General features: G+C 41.3%; 1 protein-coding gene across 1 annotated transcript in view; it reads left to right on the top strand.

The window, feature by feature from the left end:
• The window catches only part of ELMO1 (engulfment and cell motility 1), a 537,648-nt gene that overhangs the window by 353,933 nt on the left and 164,766 nt on the right, over nucleotides 1-18,949 (top strand). Inside the window, exon 16 of the mRNA XM_024768877.1 lies at nucleotides 15,948-16,084. Coding sequence (XP_024624645.1) covers nucleotides 15,948-16,084 — 137 coding nt within the window. The remainder of the gene's footprint in view (nucleotides 1-15,947; nucleotides 16,085-18,949) is intronic.

Raw genomic sequence — 18,949 nt, 5'->3', positions numbered from 1 at the left:
AACATGTTTGGAAACTCTAAGTACAAAGACAGAGAAGTAGTCCTGGGTCTCCGGGGTCTTTGAATTTCTATGGAGAGACACAAAAGCAGACATAGGATTGGGGACTTGACAGAGGGTGAGATGGAGACACTTAGACGTGTCGGCCTAAAGATAATGGGGGCAAGACATCCCATAGAGGTGGTAACAACTGTGCTGGGTCTTGAAAGACCTTTGGAGTTACCACCAAGTAGGGGAATGAGATGAGGCTGGGTGTTTCAAGTAGAGGAAAAGTGTATGTTCAAGTCTAGAAGTCTTGCAGACAGTTTATTTGATTTGATTTGTTTTGGTCATTCTATTTTGTTCTCAAAATTTGAAACTGTTTTCTCCCTCTCACTTGATAAATACATTCTGGAAATTTTATTTTTAAAAATGTGGAATTGGTGTCTTCAGGGCTAGGCAGGGTACACATGGTAAAGACTTTGGGAGGAGTTGGGACTTTGAGGGATTTTAAGCAGAGTGGCTCAATTATTTTCACCATGATAAAGCACTAATAAAACTAGGTTTAAATGCTTATTACTGCTCTATCTGTATCTTGCCGTGGCTATAGTTAGATATTCATGAACTCCTCATGCGTGGCAGTGAGGAAAATGAATCTGTCTTAAGGGTGGGGCACCATTTTCAGGCCTTTTATCACCATCTGGCACAGCAGTGATGAACACTTGAACCCAGCCCAGTGGCAGTGGGAAGGGAAAGGCGGGAATATATTCAGGATATTAAGGTGACTGAGAGAGGAGTCCAGGCTACCCTGGACAGCTGAGACGGGGAACCCAGCCCAGACAGAGGGAGTGAATTCAGTTTGGGTTATTTTGAGTGTGAGGTGACTAAGGGACATCCAGGCGGACATGTCCAGTAAGGAGCTGAAGCTCAGGGAAAAGTTCTGGGCTCAAAAAGAGAGTTTTGGCAACTGTGAGCATGGAAGCCTTAGGACTAGGGTAAGAGCGAAGAGAGAGAAGAAAAGAAAGATGGGAACAGAGCCTTGGGCAGAAAAAAGCCCCCCCTCCCCGCCCCAACAAACAAAAACAAGAAGAAACAGGTCTATGAAGGAGACAAGAAAGAGCAGTGAGATTGAGAAGAAAAACAATTATCCAGTGCTAGTGGGCTGTTGTCATTATTTTTGTCCCCTCTGAGGCCTTAATGGCTGTCAAATAATCTTGAAAGCATTCACAAGGAATCCGTATGCATATATACATGCTAGATTTAATGTCTTTTTTTTTAACCAGGAAACATAGTGCCATGTTGGGTATCTTATGTACATTCCAGTGACCGTATGAGATGTCCTGATCACGTGTATGTGTAAGTGAATGGTAGTGATATCAGAAACACTCTCTGTTTTTAGAGAATTGGGGAATTTTTATAAAATGAAAGTTCCTGAATGCATTTGTCATGGGAGAGGGAGAAAACTGTTTCAAAATATCAAGAACAAGATCAAAAGACCAAAAAGTAAAATAAAATAACTGTCTGCAAAGAAGGGGAATGAAAGTGTCTGAGAGCATTAACTTTTATTTCATATGGAAGGAAGGGTTGAGAATTTTCATCAGAATCTTTCTCCTGAAGTTATGGACATCTTATTTTTAGTCTCATCCTTAGTTCATTTCTTCATTGAGATGTGTTCTTATCTAAAATGACCTCTTCTTGGTGAGGGTTTAAAAGGAAAGAGAGGGCTTCCCTGGTGGCGCAGTGGTTGAGGGTCCGCCTGACGATGCAGGGGACACAGGTTCGTGCCCTGGTCCAGGAAAATCCCACATGCCGCAGAGTGGCTGGGCCTGTGTGCCATGACTGCTGAGCCTGCGCATCCGGAGCCTGTGCTCCACAATGGGAGAGGCTGCAACAGTGAGAGGCCCGCGTACCGCAAAAAAAAAGAAAGAAAGAAAGAAAGAGAACAATGATGGCCAAGAAGCTGAAGGCCAAAATAACCTTTGTTGAATTTGGTTTAGGACAAATTCAACTGGAGGCAGTCTGTGATTGGATAACAACCACCTGAAAATAGAAACTTCAGGAGTTAATTATCATTATATGTCAGCAAGACCAGGGGCGGAAAGTAGTAGACATTCAGTATAAGAAGAGTGTGGATAACGAAGGGTTAAAATATAGCTTTACCCATCAATTTGTCTGACTTCTTCACAGACACACATTTCTGAGGCAGAATCTATATGTGTGGCCATCCCAGAGGCCCAGGAACAAGAAGCCAATGTTTCATTCCTTGGAATACTAATTAGCCCGCAATCTATAAGATGAAAACCTAGTCTCATTAAAGCAGTAACAAGAGCTTAAACCTAATTTTATTAGTGCTCTTTAATAGTGAAAATAATTTTATCAACTGCAAAACCAGATTCACTTCTAGGATGTCTGTGTGTTCAAGACAATGAGATGTACTCTGGGAACACACCCTGGTCAATGTGCCACATTTTACTCAAATATATTTCCCAAAATACCACCAAATACCTGGTTGTTTGTTTGTTTGTTTTTGAGGCTATTTCTGTGAAATAGAAATCCAGTCCTAACATAATATTTTAAAGAAATCAGAGTGCATAAGGGCTATTTTTAATGAACAGAAGTAGTATAATTTGGCTACTTATACTAAATCTGAGACATCTAGGATAGTCATGGGTATGTGTGTGATCCGTCAGGGTCAGAGGGGCTCAATGACTTTATTATGTGAACACTGGGAAAGTTCTAGCTGCGTAATGGTTAGGACAGCAGCAGCGGCAACTGTGCAGTTAAAAAGCCACTGGGGCAAGGAGACCTCCAAGTACACTGATTACACACATATTTTGTTCAGAGAATAGCCTCTGCAGGCTGAATGCCTCGTACACTTACATTCTGCCTCTGCCTCTCTCTGGCTGTGTGACTGCAGACAAATCACTTAGCCTCTCTGTGCCTCGACTTTCCTCGCCTGTGAAATAGAGATGAGAATCGAACCTGTCTCATATGAGAATTAAATGATTTAATAATTGTAAAGCACGGAGAACATTGGCTGGTATATATTAAGCGTTATATAATTGCTTGACAAAAAATAGATTGGTCTGATTAGTTTGATTTTCTTAATCTTCCAGGATATTAGTCTTGCATTAAAAGAGACAAATTTTGTATCTTCTTTATTAAGACAAGGCTCTATTAAGCCAGTGAACAAATAACATGTCCCTAAGAGTCTATGAATTGTTGATTTTTTTCCTCTGGCATGAAAACAGTAACATTTTCATGTGAATACATGTCTACCATAGATAAATTGGAAAATGCGGTATTCTTACCAACTCTAAGAACTGCATATCCAAAAATTACCTTAGTTAGCAAGATCAAGTCTTCATTAAAATAATGGATCAGAGAAGAAAGAAATGGAATTAAATTTATTTTTAAATCACAGTAAACAGGCGTTCTAGAAAGTATTAACTTTCTGCTTTAAAAATCTTCCGTAGAGGGAAATTGATGTCTGTTGAGTGGCTTGATAACAGGGACTCTGGACCCAAACTGTTGTTAAACCCTGGCTCTGCCTCTTCTTAGCTCTGTGAACCAAGCTACATCACTCCTCTGTGCCTCAGTTTTCTCATCTGTACAGTGGGGATGCTAATAACTCTACCTACCTTGTGGAATTGTTATGAAGATTAAATGAGAAGGTACTTACTTGTAAGGAGCTTAGAACAGTTCTTGTACATGGTCACTGCAATATTCTGAAGTAAATAGCTTACCTTTCTAGGCTGCTCACCTTCTAATTTGCTGAAATAAATTCCCCAAGTGTCTTATAATTCAGATTATGTCCTTTTCAAGTTTTCCAGCCAGCTGTTACTCGTCTGATATGTAATGCCTTATCCTTTAGTTTCCTGTCTGTTTGGTAAATCTCAGTCCAGTACCTGTGTGAAGCTTGACCTTTTCCTAAATTATTTACACGATGCTTGAGGATATGCTTCTTGGGGCCCGGTGTTCTGTTTGTGCGCTGAGAGGGCCCTCTGCACAAACCTGCCCACGTGATCCTGGGTAGGAGAGAGCCATGCTCCTTGTCATGCACTCCTCTGTAAGAGGATTGAATGGAGCTATATATAGACAAAAATATTAGGGATTTAACTCTATTTTGTTCACTAATATAAATCTTCATCCTCTCAAAGCCCATGTTGGCAAAAGCATGATTGTCAATAGATTATTCCCTCGATATCCCCCTGTATCTCCCTTAATTCCACCATCCGGGGGGGTACACATTGTTAACACTGTTCTGCAATCCTTGAGTCCGTATGTGCCGTGTGACAGAGTGTGACATGGACCTGAAATGAGCACTAAGTCCTAGTGCTCCTGCTGAAGGCCATGTGTGGTAAATGAGGCGTGTGGGGGGTGGGTAAGTGACCCCCCCCCCCTCCCCGGCAGGACTAGTTGTTGGTTGGCAGTTGATCTACAGAGGAGGATTACCTACTGTATTTTGGGTACATATCAGATTTGGGTTTTCTTTTCTGTGCATTTGTGTAATTAATCTGCTTCCTTTATAAATTTCCTCATTTTTTTATTAAGAGAACACCTATATTTGGATTTCAGAAAGCTGGGAGAGAGAAGGCAGAGGACTGGGTTATTTTTCAGGTTGCAATATTTATTTTAAAGCAGTGGGTGAAGCATGTGTGGAGCCTTCCAAAGTGCCCCTGTCACAGCAAGAGTGCTGAGACATGTGCTGTGCAAAAGCTGGCGGACATCCCTCATCCCGTTTTGTTAAAAGTGCATGAAGTGGGGCATAATAGAAACCATGTAGAAGAAAAGCATGTTAAGGGAGGCACGAGGGGGAAGGAAATCAAGGAAGGGAATGTGGGCATGTGTCTGTGGAAGGCGGGCCATGTGAGAACCATGAAGAATGCAGGAATTACTAAATCAGGATTCCTATTTTTTGTAGGTTCATAATCAAGTGTGGGGATTCCGAGCAGTTAGAGGAAATAAAAGGTCTATGGAAACACAAAGAAAGTGGAAGTTGGGCAGGGCTAGAGGGAAGTGCCTTTAGCAAAGGGATGGGCTTTGGAGGATGACTCAATGGACTCCGCGAAGAGGGAAACCCAAGAGCTTAACATGTGTAGATACAAGCAGGGGTGTTTTATTTGATGAAGAGGTAGAAACTATGGCTGCCTTCAGCATTCAGTCATAGGTCAGAGGAAAGTTAGGAGAATAGAGTAGGGGCAGACTGGGACGTGTTGAATGTTTTGCTAAAGTATTTGCATTTTATCCTAACACCGACAGGTAATCACTGAGTTTTTAAGGGAAGTCATATACTGGGTACGAAAGACAAGAAAGAACGTCTTGGCCTGTCCTCTTTCCTTAATTTTGTATTTATTGGACTTAGGGTTACTTATTTTTAGCCCCTTTTGCCAGCTCCCCAGCTCTGGTTAAGGCTCTGAGCCTCAGGTCAAGATGTCATCCAGGGTCATGTGATGGCACACAGTAGTTGCTGGGTCTTCAGTGAGGCACGTCCCAGCTGCTCATTAATCAGCCTCTATCCCAGCATAACCCTCCAGTGCCCATCTCACATGGTTGAACAGGCAATTATTTATATCCATGCTAAATTTGCTGTATGACAGTCTCTTAATGTGTCGCTTCTTAGAATAATTTTCCTTATAAAGGAAATTTCAATAAGGGCATGCAGAAATTGCTTCTTGGATGTGCTGTCCTTTGCCCTGCCTTGGACTATTTACCACCCAACTAGAATTTTCCTCTTTCTTTATCTTCCACTGTACCTCCCAATGCTGCAGCCACACCACCCCCAAAAGGTAGCTAAAAATATTTCACATTTGGTTTTACATTACTAATATATACCACAAACTGGATACTCCTTTCCAAAGAATTCATTTTTTTTCTTATTCTTTTCTTCTCTTTGGGCTAAGAAAGAGACCTTTCATAGACCTGTAAGTGGATCCAGAAAATTATTTTGCCAAGAGGTAAGGTGTCAAGGATCCAGGTTCTGTTTTCCTGCAACTCTTAGTTGTTTCGGCCAGAGGACCAAGAAAAAGCACAAATACAGAGCATGTCAGTAAGACCATTTTTCAATTATAAGCTAACTTCTAGGAGTCACTTAGCTCACTCTTTTTTTTTTTTTTTTCGGTACGCGGGCCTCTCACTGTTGTGGCCTCTCCCGTTGCGGAGCACAGGCTCTGGATGCGCAGGCTCAGCAGCCATGGCTCACGGGTCCAGCCGCTCCGCGGCATGTGGGATCCTCCCGGACCGGGGCACGAACCCGTGTCCCCTGCATCGGCAGGCGGACTCTCAACCACTGCGCCACCAGGGAAGCCCTACCTAGCTCACTCTTATCATAAATCTTAATTTCCTGGAATTTCTGCACATTTTGTCATTTGGTTAAACATAAGATGATGAGATGCTGCTCTGTAATCTTCCAGGTGAACTGATACCTTCATGAAAGAGGTTAAAGTGAATAAGATTTCACACAAGCTAAACCTTGTACTGAATTCAAGATTTGGGGGGAAATTACACATCATATTTGTATTCTGCACAACATTTTATAGCTACCATTTACTGAGTGCTTATTATATGCCAGGCACTATGCTAAGTGTTTTATGGGAATCCTCTCACTATATCTTTACTCACTTCTACAGATATAAATTACTGTTATTATCATCATAATAATAGAGACTTGGTGACGTTAAAGGACTTAGTTGAGAAGGTATAGAGGAAGAATTCTAGCCGCAGTCCTGACTCCTAACCACTTAGTACTCAAGTTTTTATGTGATTCATCACTTGTCCTTAATACACTGAAGTATCAAGTAAGTGGAGTCCAGAATAACAGGAATTCTCAAATTACCTGAATTTTAATTCCATTAAAAAGAGAGAAAGGGTAGGGGAAGAAAGGCGATAGGAAGTTGTTACTTTATTCCACTCCTATTTAAACCCTGTTAATGGCTTCCCATTGTAGGTAGAATAAAGCCCACACTCCCTAATATGTTCTACAAAGAATTAGATGATCTGATGCCTGCCTACTTCTTCCACCTCATCTTTTGCTCATCTCTCTTTGTCCTTGAACTCAAGGTCATATAGATAATGAGTGGCAGAGCTAGGATCCAAACTCAGGCAGAATGGCTCCAGGGCCATGCTCTTAACTACCTTGCTAGTTCGATGTATGGATGGATGAATGGGTAGATGAAGGAATGGGTGGGTGGATGGATGGATGAGTGGATCAATGCATCGATGGACTGATGGATGGACAGTTAGGTGGACCTGTACATGCGTGGATGGAAGGAAGGAAGGAAGGATCTATAAATGAATGAAGGAAGTAAATGAGGCAGGGAGGAAACTAATTTCAAACAGACTTGTGACTCAGATTTGACAACTAGTCAAATCTATTATAGCTTTTCCATCAGCATCTGCAATACTCTTCAGTGAGATCAGGATCCCCATTCACAAAAGTAAATGCACACATATACTCTTTTATCCATCTAACAGATGAAATTGAACTAAAGTCCAGGTGTGGAGAGGTACCCCTGAACAACATTAGAGGCTGATACTACTTAGGTGATTGGACTAGGATGCCTGCATAGACAGGCTATATGTTTTCGATCCAGCGAGTAAACCTGGCTGCATGAAATGCCAATCCCTGGCTCCAGAGGTGATAGGCAGGGCAAATATAGCACTACTTCTGAAAACCCATCAAAATCACCTGCAGTAGTTTGTAGTTTTACACCGTCTGAAATGTTGTTGTTCCTTTTTATTTGCTTAGAAAGCTCATATTCTACCTTTTTAACTTTTTTATGCCAGTGTAACTTAAATAAATAGAAGTGTTCAAATCCTGAAAGCACAACACAGCTCAGCTCAGTGAATTTTCCAGTCACCAGCTATCCATTTTGCTACTCCTTAGCTCAAGATAGAGAGTATTATGCAACCACCAGAGACAATTGTGGGCTTCCCTCTCCCCAATTTCTTCTTGTCTCCAAGAGAACAATACCCTGTTTCCACCACCATCAATAAATTTTCCATTTTGAGCTTTACATACATAAGACCACATAGTATGTTGTCCTTTGTAGAGGGCTCTGTTTGTTCAACATTGTGTTTTCTATTCATTCATGTTACTGTGTGCAGCATAGTTTTTAAAAATTATTTCTTTGTAGTAATTATGTTGCTATATGAGTAAGCTATAATTCATCCAATGTATTGGATGGACATTTTGGTTACTTCAAGATTTTGGCTGTAACAAGTAGTGCAATTATTAACATTCAGGTACCTTTCTTATGTAGCACCTGTGTATGCCTTTCTTTTGGGTTTATATCTTTGGGTAGAATTGCTGTGTCATTGGCTATGAATATTTTAGCTTGACTAAATACTGTCAAACTGCTTTTCAAAGTAGTTGAACCAATTTAAACTCCTAACAACAGTTTAAGAGAATTCCATTTTTTCCACATTCTTATCCACACTTAGTTTTTTGTTTTTTTTTTTTAAACTCTTCATTGTAGCCATTCTGGTGATGTTTGAAAATATCTCATTGTAGTTTAAATTTGCATTTCCCTGGTGATTAAAAAAGCCAAGCATCTTTTCATGTTTATTGGACACTTAGATATCTTATTTTGTGAAGTACCTATTTACACTTTGCCTGTTTTTCTACTAGATTGTCTCTCTTTTTATTATTGATTTATAGGGTTATTTATATATTATGGATACCAGTTTTTTTGCCAGGTAATGTTGCACGTTTTTCTCCTACCCTGAAGTTGCCATCTTTTTTGTATCTTTTAATGAACAGAGGTTCTTGATCTTAATATAAGCCAATGAACATTTTCCTTAGGGTTAATAATCTTTTTGGTCCTGTTTAAGAAATCTTTGCTCACCTCTAGGTTATGAATGTATTCTGCTGTATTTTATAGAAGCTTCATTGTTTTTTCTTTTACATTGAGACCTATAATCTACTTAGAGTCGAGTTTTGTAGATGGTGTGAGGTAGGGAGTCATAATTCATTTTTTAGATGCATATATAATTGACTCAGCACAAGTTATTGAAAATTCTTTTCACTGTGGTGTCACCTTTTCATAAATCTAGTGATTGTATATACAAGACTATATCTGAGAAACTTAAAAGCTTTTGCACAGCAAAGGAAACCATAAACAAGGTGAAAAGACAACCCTCAGAATGGGAAAAAATGTTTGCAAATGAAGCAACTGACAGAGGATTAATCTCCAAAATTTACAAGCAGCTCATGCAGCTCAATATCAAAAAAACAAACAATATGAACAGAGGTTCTTGATCTTAATATAAGCCAATGAACATTTTCCTTAGGGTTAATAATCTTTTTGGTCCTGTTTAAGAAATCTTTGCTCACCTCTAGGTTATGAATGTATTCTGCTGTATTTTATAGAAGCTTCATTGTTTTTTCTTTTACATTGAGACCTATAATCTACTTAGAGTTGAGTTTTGTAGATGGTGTGAGGTAGGGAGTCATAATTCAGTTTTTAGATGCATATATAATTGACTCAGCACAAGTTACTGAAAATTCTTTTCACTGTGGTGTCACCTTTTTCATAAATCTAGTGATTGTATATACAAGACTATATCTGAGAAACTTAAAAGCTTTTGCACAGCAAATCACAGACGTAGAGAATGGACTTGAGGACATGGAGAGGGGGAAGGGTAAGCTGGGACGAAGTGAGAGAGTGGCATGGACTTATATACACTACCAAATGTGAAATAGATAGCTAGTGGGAAGTAGCCGCATAGCACAGGGAGATCAGCTTGGTGCTTTGTGTCCACCTAGAGGGGTGGGATAGGGAGAGTGGGAGGGAGACACAAGAGGGAGGAGATATGGGCATATAGGTATATATATAGCTGATTCACTATGTTATAAAGTAGAAACTAACACACCATTCCAAAGCAATTATACTCCAATAAAGATGTTGAAAAAAAAGACTATATCTGAACTCCCTATCCTATTCTATTCTGTTTTTCCATTCATGGACCAATATCAAGCTATTTTAATTATTATAATTTTATAATGTCTTTCTATCCGCATATGTAATTCTTCCAAATTTGTCATTTTACCTAAGTACAATAATAATTTTGCTATTAAAACTGGTAACAACTAGCACTTACTGTTGCTTGTTTTATCTGTTAATATGTGAATCATGTATCACTTTAGATTTAATCTTAGCAGTAATCTGATAAGATGCATTTCCTCTTTTTATAATGAAAAAATTGAGGCCCAGAGGAAGCGTAAGTTGATAAAGGTCACATTGCTATTGAGTAGTGACACTAAGATTTGCACCCAGGCCGACCTTGCTCTAGAACCTGCTCTTTTATTAACACATAACTGTGTGCCTGGGATGTGGCCTCAGGTCATTCTTTGTGAGTCGGCTATCTTTTGATGCTAGTGTCTGATTTTACGTCCTAACACTAGTAGGTATTTTTTTCTCCATGTCCATAAAAAAAGGCCCAGAAGGAAAGTGAACAATGAAGCATTGGATTAGACGGTGTGTCTTTTTAGTGTCGATTTCATACTATTTTTAGGCATGAGAGAAGATAGAACAGAATATCCAGAGTTCTATTAAACCAGGTTTCAGGGGCCGTAGAGCTGAGCGGCTTTCAAGCCTCTGATCCCCTGTCCTGAAATAGCAGGGGTGGAAGCTTCTACACTAGCAGAGCTCAGCAGCGGGGGAACTTCACATTCTTTGTCCTCACTCCCTTCGCCTTTTCACCTCTCCCACCTACAAAAGGTTTTGAACTTTTAGCATCTTCCTACACAGCACCAAAACTCCAAAACCAAGCTATTAAAGAATAGCCGTTCTAAAAATAGACACTCAAAGGTCACAAGGGTAAGATCTTCTGCAAAGGTATAAAGAGACATTGCATCTGAGAATTCATGGGTGTATTACCCAGACCGACCCTAGAGCCGCAAAGAGTTCTAGTTTGAGTTTCCACGCTTTGGATACCTAGTAAGATTTTACAACTGCTCTGTCAGTTTTCATGTATGAAATGCTTCTGTGTTTATGATTTATCCCCTTCTTCCTGTAGCTCAGAATTTTAAGACAAAATGCCCTTTGTGTTAGGCCAGTGCTTATCTCTCTTTCAAAGTGCACCATTTCCAAACACTGTTGCAGTTGAAATAGCTCATTATTTCATGGTAAAAATACTCAAAGTTTGCCTAGTGCCTCCAAAACATGTGTCCCTGTATTCACTTGCAAATGGGTTCACAGTCTCAGTATAACAAGGGTCATGGAAAGCATGGGACAGAGCTTTTCAGCATGTCAAAAATTACGTTTGTCTAAGAAAATTCCCGTGAAAGTGCAGAAATTACGTGCATTTGCCTGTGTCATCTTGTCATTCTATCTTTAGTCATGTAATTTTCTTATGTAATGGTCTGCATTAGGTGATATTAATAGATTGAAAGGGGCTGAAAACAAATAACAAGTTTCTTACCAAAAGAAGAGTAAATACTAGCTCATCAAACATTTTCTAAGCCTATCAAATGCCACTTTGATGCCCTAACACCCTAACTGAAATGTGTAGCCATCCTGTCATTCAAGGAAATAATACTTTAGGACATATGGTTAAATGCAGGTGTAATCTCCAAGTTCTATAATTATTGATGGATATTAGGGACTTAAAAATACATTACGTGGTGTGTGTGTTTGTATGTGCGTGTGTGTAATGTCTTAGAATCTGAGACTTGGCAGGAACCTTACCAGCCCATTTACAGGTAAGAGACTTGGAGCCCTGGAGCTGAGGTGACCTTCTAAGGTCACAAGGCAGCACTAGAACCCTTTCTTTGTATGCACCTTTCAGTGTTTACTTGCTGCACTGCAGTAGCCCTTGTTCTTTGAGCCTCCAGTGATGATACCTGCCTCACTTCACATTATCCAATGAAAAATGGGAACAAATCTACTTTGAAAGGCAAAATGCTACATAAGTGTATAGCATTCTTATTTTTCATTTTTAAAACAAAGGTGTGTGGATTATAGAAGCTTTCAAAGTTGGCCTATTTATAAATGAATTAGATGTCAGTAAATTAATAAGAACCCATTTCACCCTCAGCCCTGAAAATACCTTAATATTCCAGACTTACAAGACGAGTAAGTTGATTCTTTTTTTATAAAAGAGAATCTCATTGTGTTAAAAATAGTGTGCTTAAAAAAATTTGGTTTTGGGGGCTTCCCTGGTGGCGCAGTGGTTGAGAGTCCGCCTGCCGATGCTAGGGGACACGGGGTCGTGCCCCGGTCAGGGAAGATCCCACATGCCGCGGAGCGGCTGGGTCCGTGAGCCATGGCCGCTGAGCCTCTGCGTCCGGAGCCTGTGCTCCACAACGGGAGAGGCCACAACAGTGAGAGGCCCGTGTACCGCAAAAAAAAAAAAAAAAGAAAATTTGGTTTTTGAAAAGCCTTGCTGTTTTTGTCCCATTGAAAACTTCTCTTTAAATTTCATGTATAAAATCATTGCCTACAAATTCAACACTGTTTTTTTCCTCAAAAAGTGTTTTTATTTTCCTTAAAAAGCAGTAGTAAACCTCCCCCTCTCTCTTTTTATCTGTTTGTTTAAACCTCTGAGTTAAGGACCCTGTTCACGAGAGTCGGGCCATCCCTGTGAGCTGATACAAGCTCACGTGTATCCCTGGGATGGCCTGGGCCAGGGTCCACTTGCTATATGATGACGAGCATCACAATCCTGTTGGCTCACACTTGCACTGAGCTTCTCCATGTAGTCACTGTTCCCTTTTAATCCCCACAGCCACCTGATGAAGTTTATACTACTGTTGCCCCCAGTTTACAGATGAGAACACTGAGACACTGACAGATGAAATGACTTGCCCAGGTGACTCAGCAGTAGGCAAAAGAACCCGTATTTGAACCCCAGCAGCCTGGCTCCCAGCATCTTTGCCCCTTTTCCACCATCATAAACTCTTGGGCGAGCCATTTTGCCTTTCTCACTACTCCTACCTGCAAAATAAAAGAGGGAAACAAATCAGATAATCTGGTCCAGTCCTTCCTGCTCGATCATCCTCAGTCCTGAATATCTGCAATTTGAATGTTTTTGAGGAAAAAAGTATTAATATTTATTGCTTTTTCCTTGCCTCTAATACAGGAACATCCTTTTAAGGATGTAAAATCCCAAAATATATCAGTCTTTTCATTGTTTCTTTTGTAACATGTCAAGGAACAAATTGTTTTGATTTGCTGTTTGCCCATTCCTCATCCCAAGGGATGAGTCTCAAAGAATCTTAGGACGATGGCAAAGCCATCCTCACGTGGAGGTTGAAAACACTGGCTCTGGTGTAGAATGTTGGGTGTGATTCCTGGTCCTGTCACTGCAACAATGATGGGCTTTGGAGCCAAGTCAACCTGAGTTTGAATCCCAGCTCTGCCACTTGAAAGCCATGTGACCTTGGACAATTTTCTAACTCTCCTATTTCTAATTTTATAAAAAGAAATTGATGTTATCTTCCTAGGGGCTTGATGTAATAAGTAACAGTAATGGTGCCTGGCACGTGGCTGGTGACAGTGGCATGGCCACTGTTGGTCCTATCACGTGGCCAGGTGTTGTCCATCAACAGGTGCTGGCTGGGCATTTATTGTGAGCCCCACTGGACTGCAGGTCAGGATGCTGGTTTCTGTTGAAGGAGGAATCCAAGGAGATCTAGGAGTGTGGGTGGAGAAATTAATTTTCAAAGTAGCAATCACAAGGAAATGCCCTGAGCTCTTGATATCAACTAAGGCAGGAAGCTGCTGCTGTGTCACCTAACCTGTGGGTTTCCAATGCTCGTTTGGAGCCACCTAAAAAAAGGCTCATGATGGAAGGCTTAATTTCTCCAAGTTTCACCTGTCTTATGTATACAATGAAGACAAGCATCACGCCTACCCCCTGGGTTGCTGTGAAGATAACGCCTGTAGAGCCCTTGGGGAGTTATACACAATCTTCTGTCTCTCCGCCCCCCCATCCCTATTATTAACGATGTTGTTTCCCTCCCTCTTCACCCAAACAAGAGACTGGCTTGTTGGTCGCAGTTTTGTTTGGCTAGCTCAGCTCCAGTAGTCCCATAAAACTTTAACTAGGGCATAAAGTACACATATAATTACACTAGCCCCCCAAAAGATACCCTCATAATGTGATTAATAACGAGGTTTTGTATGGCCATAGTGGTTTAAAGTGCTGCTGTAGACTGGTAAATTTTATTGGCTTCAGTGCTTATGAAAGTGACAGCTCATTGCCCAGGGCAGCAAACACATAATCCTTGAAGAGTAAACATCTTCAAGTTCCTTAAATAGCTTTGTGTATCAGGTCAGAATGTCACTTTTGCCATCTCTACTGGTAATGAGCTGGAGTGGGATAACTTATATGTTCTTGCCTCTAATTTCTGAGATGTAACAGGCTTGACTTAAGAATTGGAGGAATCAAAAAACAGCCTATGTTCCTGGAAACAATATGCTGGCACGACATTCATTGTTATCACCACTGCCTTGCTCCAACTTTTATCCTTTCAAAGCACTTTCCTGTGAATCGTGTCATTTGAGCCTCTCTCTAGCCTATGGAGAAGGCAAGGAGGTTTCATTTCCATTTTTTAGTTTAGAAAATCAAGGCTTAGAAAGGTGAAGTGACTAGCTTCTCATTGTCATGGGCTGGACTTGAATTCAAACCTTCTACCCTCAGACCCAAACCTTCTCTGCATGACTGCAAGCTGTTGCTAGCCTATGCCCTTACCTTCTCTGGAAGAAAACAGAATTTACTATGATGAAGTGTGAAGATAGAAGAGGTTTGTGTATAAGTGTGTCCCCCAAATCAGAGCATGTCCTCTTAGGTTTGATCAGGATTCACTCACCAGGGGCCTTCACCCGAGGATCCTCTCTAAGTAGAATTCATGTTCAACTACACGGTGGGCACCAGGGTCTTCCCCAAGTACAGAAGTTCTCTGCTGTAAACCCTACTCCCGCCCCACTCCATCCTCCTCTCCTGGGCTTCCAGAGCTTAAAATTCTATCATTTGGGGTCTTGAAGATGAATTGGTCTTTAAATAGATTCCAATTAAAATCAGAATTCTTTCACTGTAAGTAACAGCTTATATTTAAAGAAAAAAATTTTAGAATCTTGTTTTGGGGGTCACAAAGCCTACTTCATTGGGCTCCAGTATCCTCATCCCTTAAGACATGAACAGTAAGACGCGTTCTAAAGATCAAATGAATGTACGTAAAAGGGCTATAAAAAGGTCAGCTTGACAGAGAGCTGAGAAGGAAGGGCCTGGTGTACTGGTCTGGGAAGGAGGAGAGAGGTGGCATACCTAGAACTCAGAGCCCTGGGTCTGACCATTACAAAGGAAGCTTTGTAATGGGGTAGCTTGAAGGCAGTCTGACTGACTTCAGGGTTTGGTCCAGGACCGAACCCAGTTGCAGCCTTCAAAGCCACTTGGGTTGCTTTGACCTCCAGCCATCTGTGTCTGAGAATGTAAAACAAATGGTTAATGGTGTCTGAGGTTAATGATCTCAAATATCCCCTACTTAATGCCATAAGAGGAAAAAGAGCCCCCTGGAGAAATAATCAAGGATGCTATTTTCAAAGTTGCAATTAATTGTGTGTTTGGGAAAACTCATCTTCTGCCAGTTATTCTATTGAGAAGTAGGAAATTAAGGGTGATGGAAGAGCTGTGACTGACAGGGCAGTTTGAATAACCTTTATAAGGTCAAGAAGGCAGATGCAGAGCCCATATTCAACACCACAGATCCTGGACCAAAGCCATAAGGATCATATCATGGAGTGAGTTAGGAGCTCACTTCCTTCGGTCAAAATATGCGCCTAAGGGTAGGTCTGACCATCTGACCTTAAACTGTGAAGTTTCACGGTGACTACCCTTTGGTTGCCTTTTCAAAATGCCTTTTTTTCCACTGTGGCTTGAACCAAATATGCCTCTCATCATCTCCCTTTGGAGCATGTGTCTGTATCCTTTCATTTCCCTTCTCACACTTCCTCCCTTCTTTCCTCCAGCTAGTGAGACCTGCAACGATTTCCACCCGATGTTCTTCACCCACGACAGATCCTTCGAGGAGTTTTTCTGCATCTGTATCCAGCTCCTGAACAAGACATGGAAGGAAATGAGGGCAACCTCTGAAGACTTCAACAAGGTAAGGAGAATCTGAAGCAGAGACAGAAGCTTCCTGTGTGCCCGGTGGAGGCCCACCCACCTTTGCATGGTCCCTTCGCTGGGTGTGGAAGGAGAATGAGGACGACTGTGATTTTAGGTGACGTTAAGGATGGAGAAGGAAAGGCATACCTATACAGACAGGAAGCTGTGTGCCAGCGATGCTCTTATCTCTCTAGGGATAAGCTTGGAGCAGCTTTGTTCCTTTTTGCTTACTAAGCAGGGGCCACTGGCAGAGACCCTTTCTTAAGAAATATTGACAAGATGAACTTTTTCCTTTAAAAGCCTTGGTCCGGGATGTCTTGTTATTACAGATCTAGTGGGGAAAATGCCTCCACCCCACCTGTGCAGGTGGCTACCAGGGAGAGAATGAGATGAGGAAGGCTGCTGTGGTCACTTGGTTTCTTTGTGGGTTATGGCTGCGTTGAGATAACTGCCCTTTGCTCTCTCACAACGAGTATTAAAATGCAAGACCTCTTTCAGGGAGCTGAGTAAGTTGATATGGAACATGTCTTGGTTTACAGAAAGCATTTGGTTTTTTTGAAGAGTGTGAATTTCACACTTCTGTTTGTGAGTGAATGTTGGGTGGAGAGAAGAGTGCTGACCAACTTAAGGGAAGCAGAAGCATCGTGTACACTTTTCAAGATAAACGAAATCTTTATCCTTGGATCAAAGCCTTGTTAGCAATCATGACGTGGCTAGTAATAACTGATGGTTGGGACAGGTATGCTTAGGTCTTTAATCATTCTGGTTTGCTACTGTATGTGACTCTGGGTTTGGTTGGCCCCATCACCCATGCCTGCTGACCTGGTACTGGGGGCATAACTCTTTCTAAGAGTCTAAGTGTCTGGTCTCACAGTCATCCCGTGGGGCCTTCATGGGTTTGTGCTTGGGGCATAACATAATATCTGAATTCCAGTGTCACTTGATGTCCTTGTCGGTCTTTGCCTCCCAGTCCTCTTTTTTCTGAACTTATATCTGGTCCTTCTTTCCCACCATATTTCTGGTCCATGGCATCTTGAACCAATATTGGTTAAAAAGAAAGAAAACTGGGAAGAGGACACTCTTCCCCAAGCCTTCCCCAAGGTTAGAACCTGACAGTCTCCATCAATATAATGATCTTGCCTGCAGTTGTAGCAGAGAACACCATTCCATCCCAGTCATTCTGAGCCACCTATTCAGTCCCTTTGTTTTCCATTTTTGTGAATCTGTTGCATGTTTTTGATTTGTGGTTACCATGGTTTTCGAGTATTGTAACTGTATTGACTTGCTTTAGGCTGATAAGTTCAGTCGTGTAAGTTCAAACACATTCTAAAAGATCTACATTTTCTACTCCCCTCCCCTGCAATTTGTGATTTTGATGCCCTATTTTACATCTTTGTGCTTATCCTGTTGCTGTTCATTGTGGTTATAATCACTTTTACAAAATGTTTTTATTGTTTTTTTACTCTGTATCCTGGCCTAAGTGATCTTCAGTCCTTTTATATATTTGTCTGGGCCATCTATTTAAACTCATTGAAATAGGCCCCAGGGACTCCCCTCTGTGGAAAACACTGATCTGTAAATTGCATGCTAGAGCTGCAAGTGTCTGAGCAACTAGAGCCGAGGTCAGATGTGATTCAGGAGGGGAGGTGGAGGAAAGAAGCCCATTAATTCCCTTATGATTGTTAACTGTAGCCTCCTGAGTGTACTTCACTTGATTATGAGGGACTTTGCAGTTCAGGTGCAACTATCCTTGGGAGAGAGGGAAGAAGGAGCACAGAGACCTTTGTTCAATCAGGCCAAAAAAAAAGGGGGAAAGTTAAATCAGTAGTCTCTGAAATTGCTATGGCCACGTTGCTTCTGGATCAGTTCCACTCTTTCTGTACTGCACTGTTTCTGAAAGCCATCCAGTCCTCAGCTCTTGTGTCCTGGGACACTTATTCCTCCAAGAGAAGGAGACTTCACTGACTCTCATGTGTTCTGGCACTGAGCTATCCATCTGCTGAGGGCAGCCCGCTTCTCCAGAATTACAGAAATCTGCATTTCTGTACATAATAAAATCAAATATTATTGCTGTTGATCTATGCACAGATAAGGTATATAGAAAACATTACCAAATTCCTGCAAAGGAATGGCTCAAGGGAATGAGTACTTAGACACTTAATTTCTGTAGAACTTACAAGTCTAGGACATAAAGCCCCCAAAATACATACACTGTTAGCAAAGGAAACCAGAGGCCTCAGTCTGGAGTTGCTGAGAGGGGCTTCAGGGAGGAGACGAGCATGGCTCTCAGGTCCGTGTTATTCATGATGGCTGTGTGCTCGGGTTGGTGGAGGTGATATTCTCATTGCTCACGGTGAGGTCCTGCTAGGTGATGGCAAGCCCCCCAAAGGGTCATGCTGAAACCTTTTTGTAATTAACTTATATGGCTGCAAAAACTTCCTGCAGCAAGATCTCAGAGCCAGGTTCCAGTACAGTTTCTCACTGTGGCCCTAGTGCCATCTTTTTGCATTGGACAATTGTAAACCAGCTGTGATGTTACACATCTGCTGCCAAGTAGGGGTGGTAGTTTATGGCCGTGGGCAGGCATCTGGAGGCCTGAGAGGCAGAGGGTCCCACTCCACATGTCCATTCATTGGTTAAGAATGGATATCAGAGGAGGATCAGGGATGGGTATGACAAGGCATTTCAATTTTCTACATTAACTGTGTCTGCTTTTCTCTTTCTAATACTATGCATGTCTTCCTTTTGTAACCATAAGAGCTTATCAGTGATATACTTTTTATCTCGTGTATTATTACTTTCCTAATACTGCTGGAACATATTGCCACAAACTTAGTGGCATGAACAATACAAATTTATTATC

This window comes from Neophocaena asiaeorientalis, unplaced genomic scaffold (genome assembly GCF_003031525.2).
Source record: "Neophocaena asiaeorientalis asiaeorientalis breed wild unplaced genomic scaffold, Neophocaena_asiaeorientalis_V1.1 scaffold314, whole genome shotgun sequence".
NCBI classification, from domain to species: Eukaryota; Metazoa; Chordata; class Mammalia; order Artiodactyla; family Phocoenidae; genus Neophocaena; species Neophocaena asiaeorientalis.
Note: the sequence above shows the minus strand (reverse complement) of the source record. Positions and strands in the feature narration are given on the sequence as shown.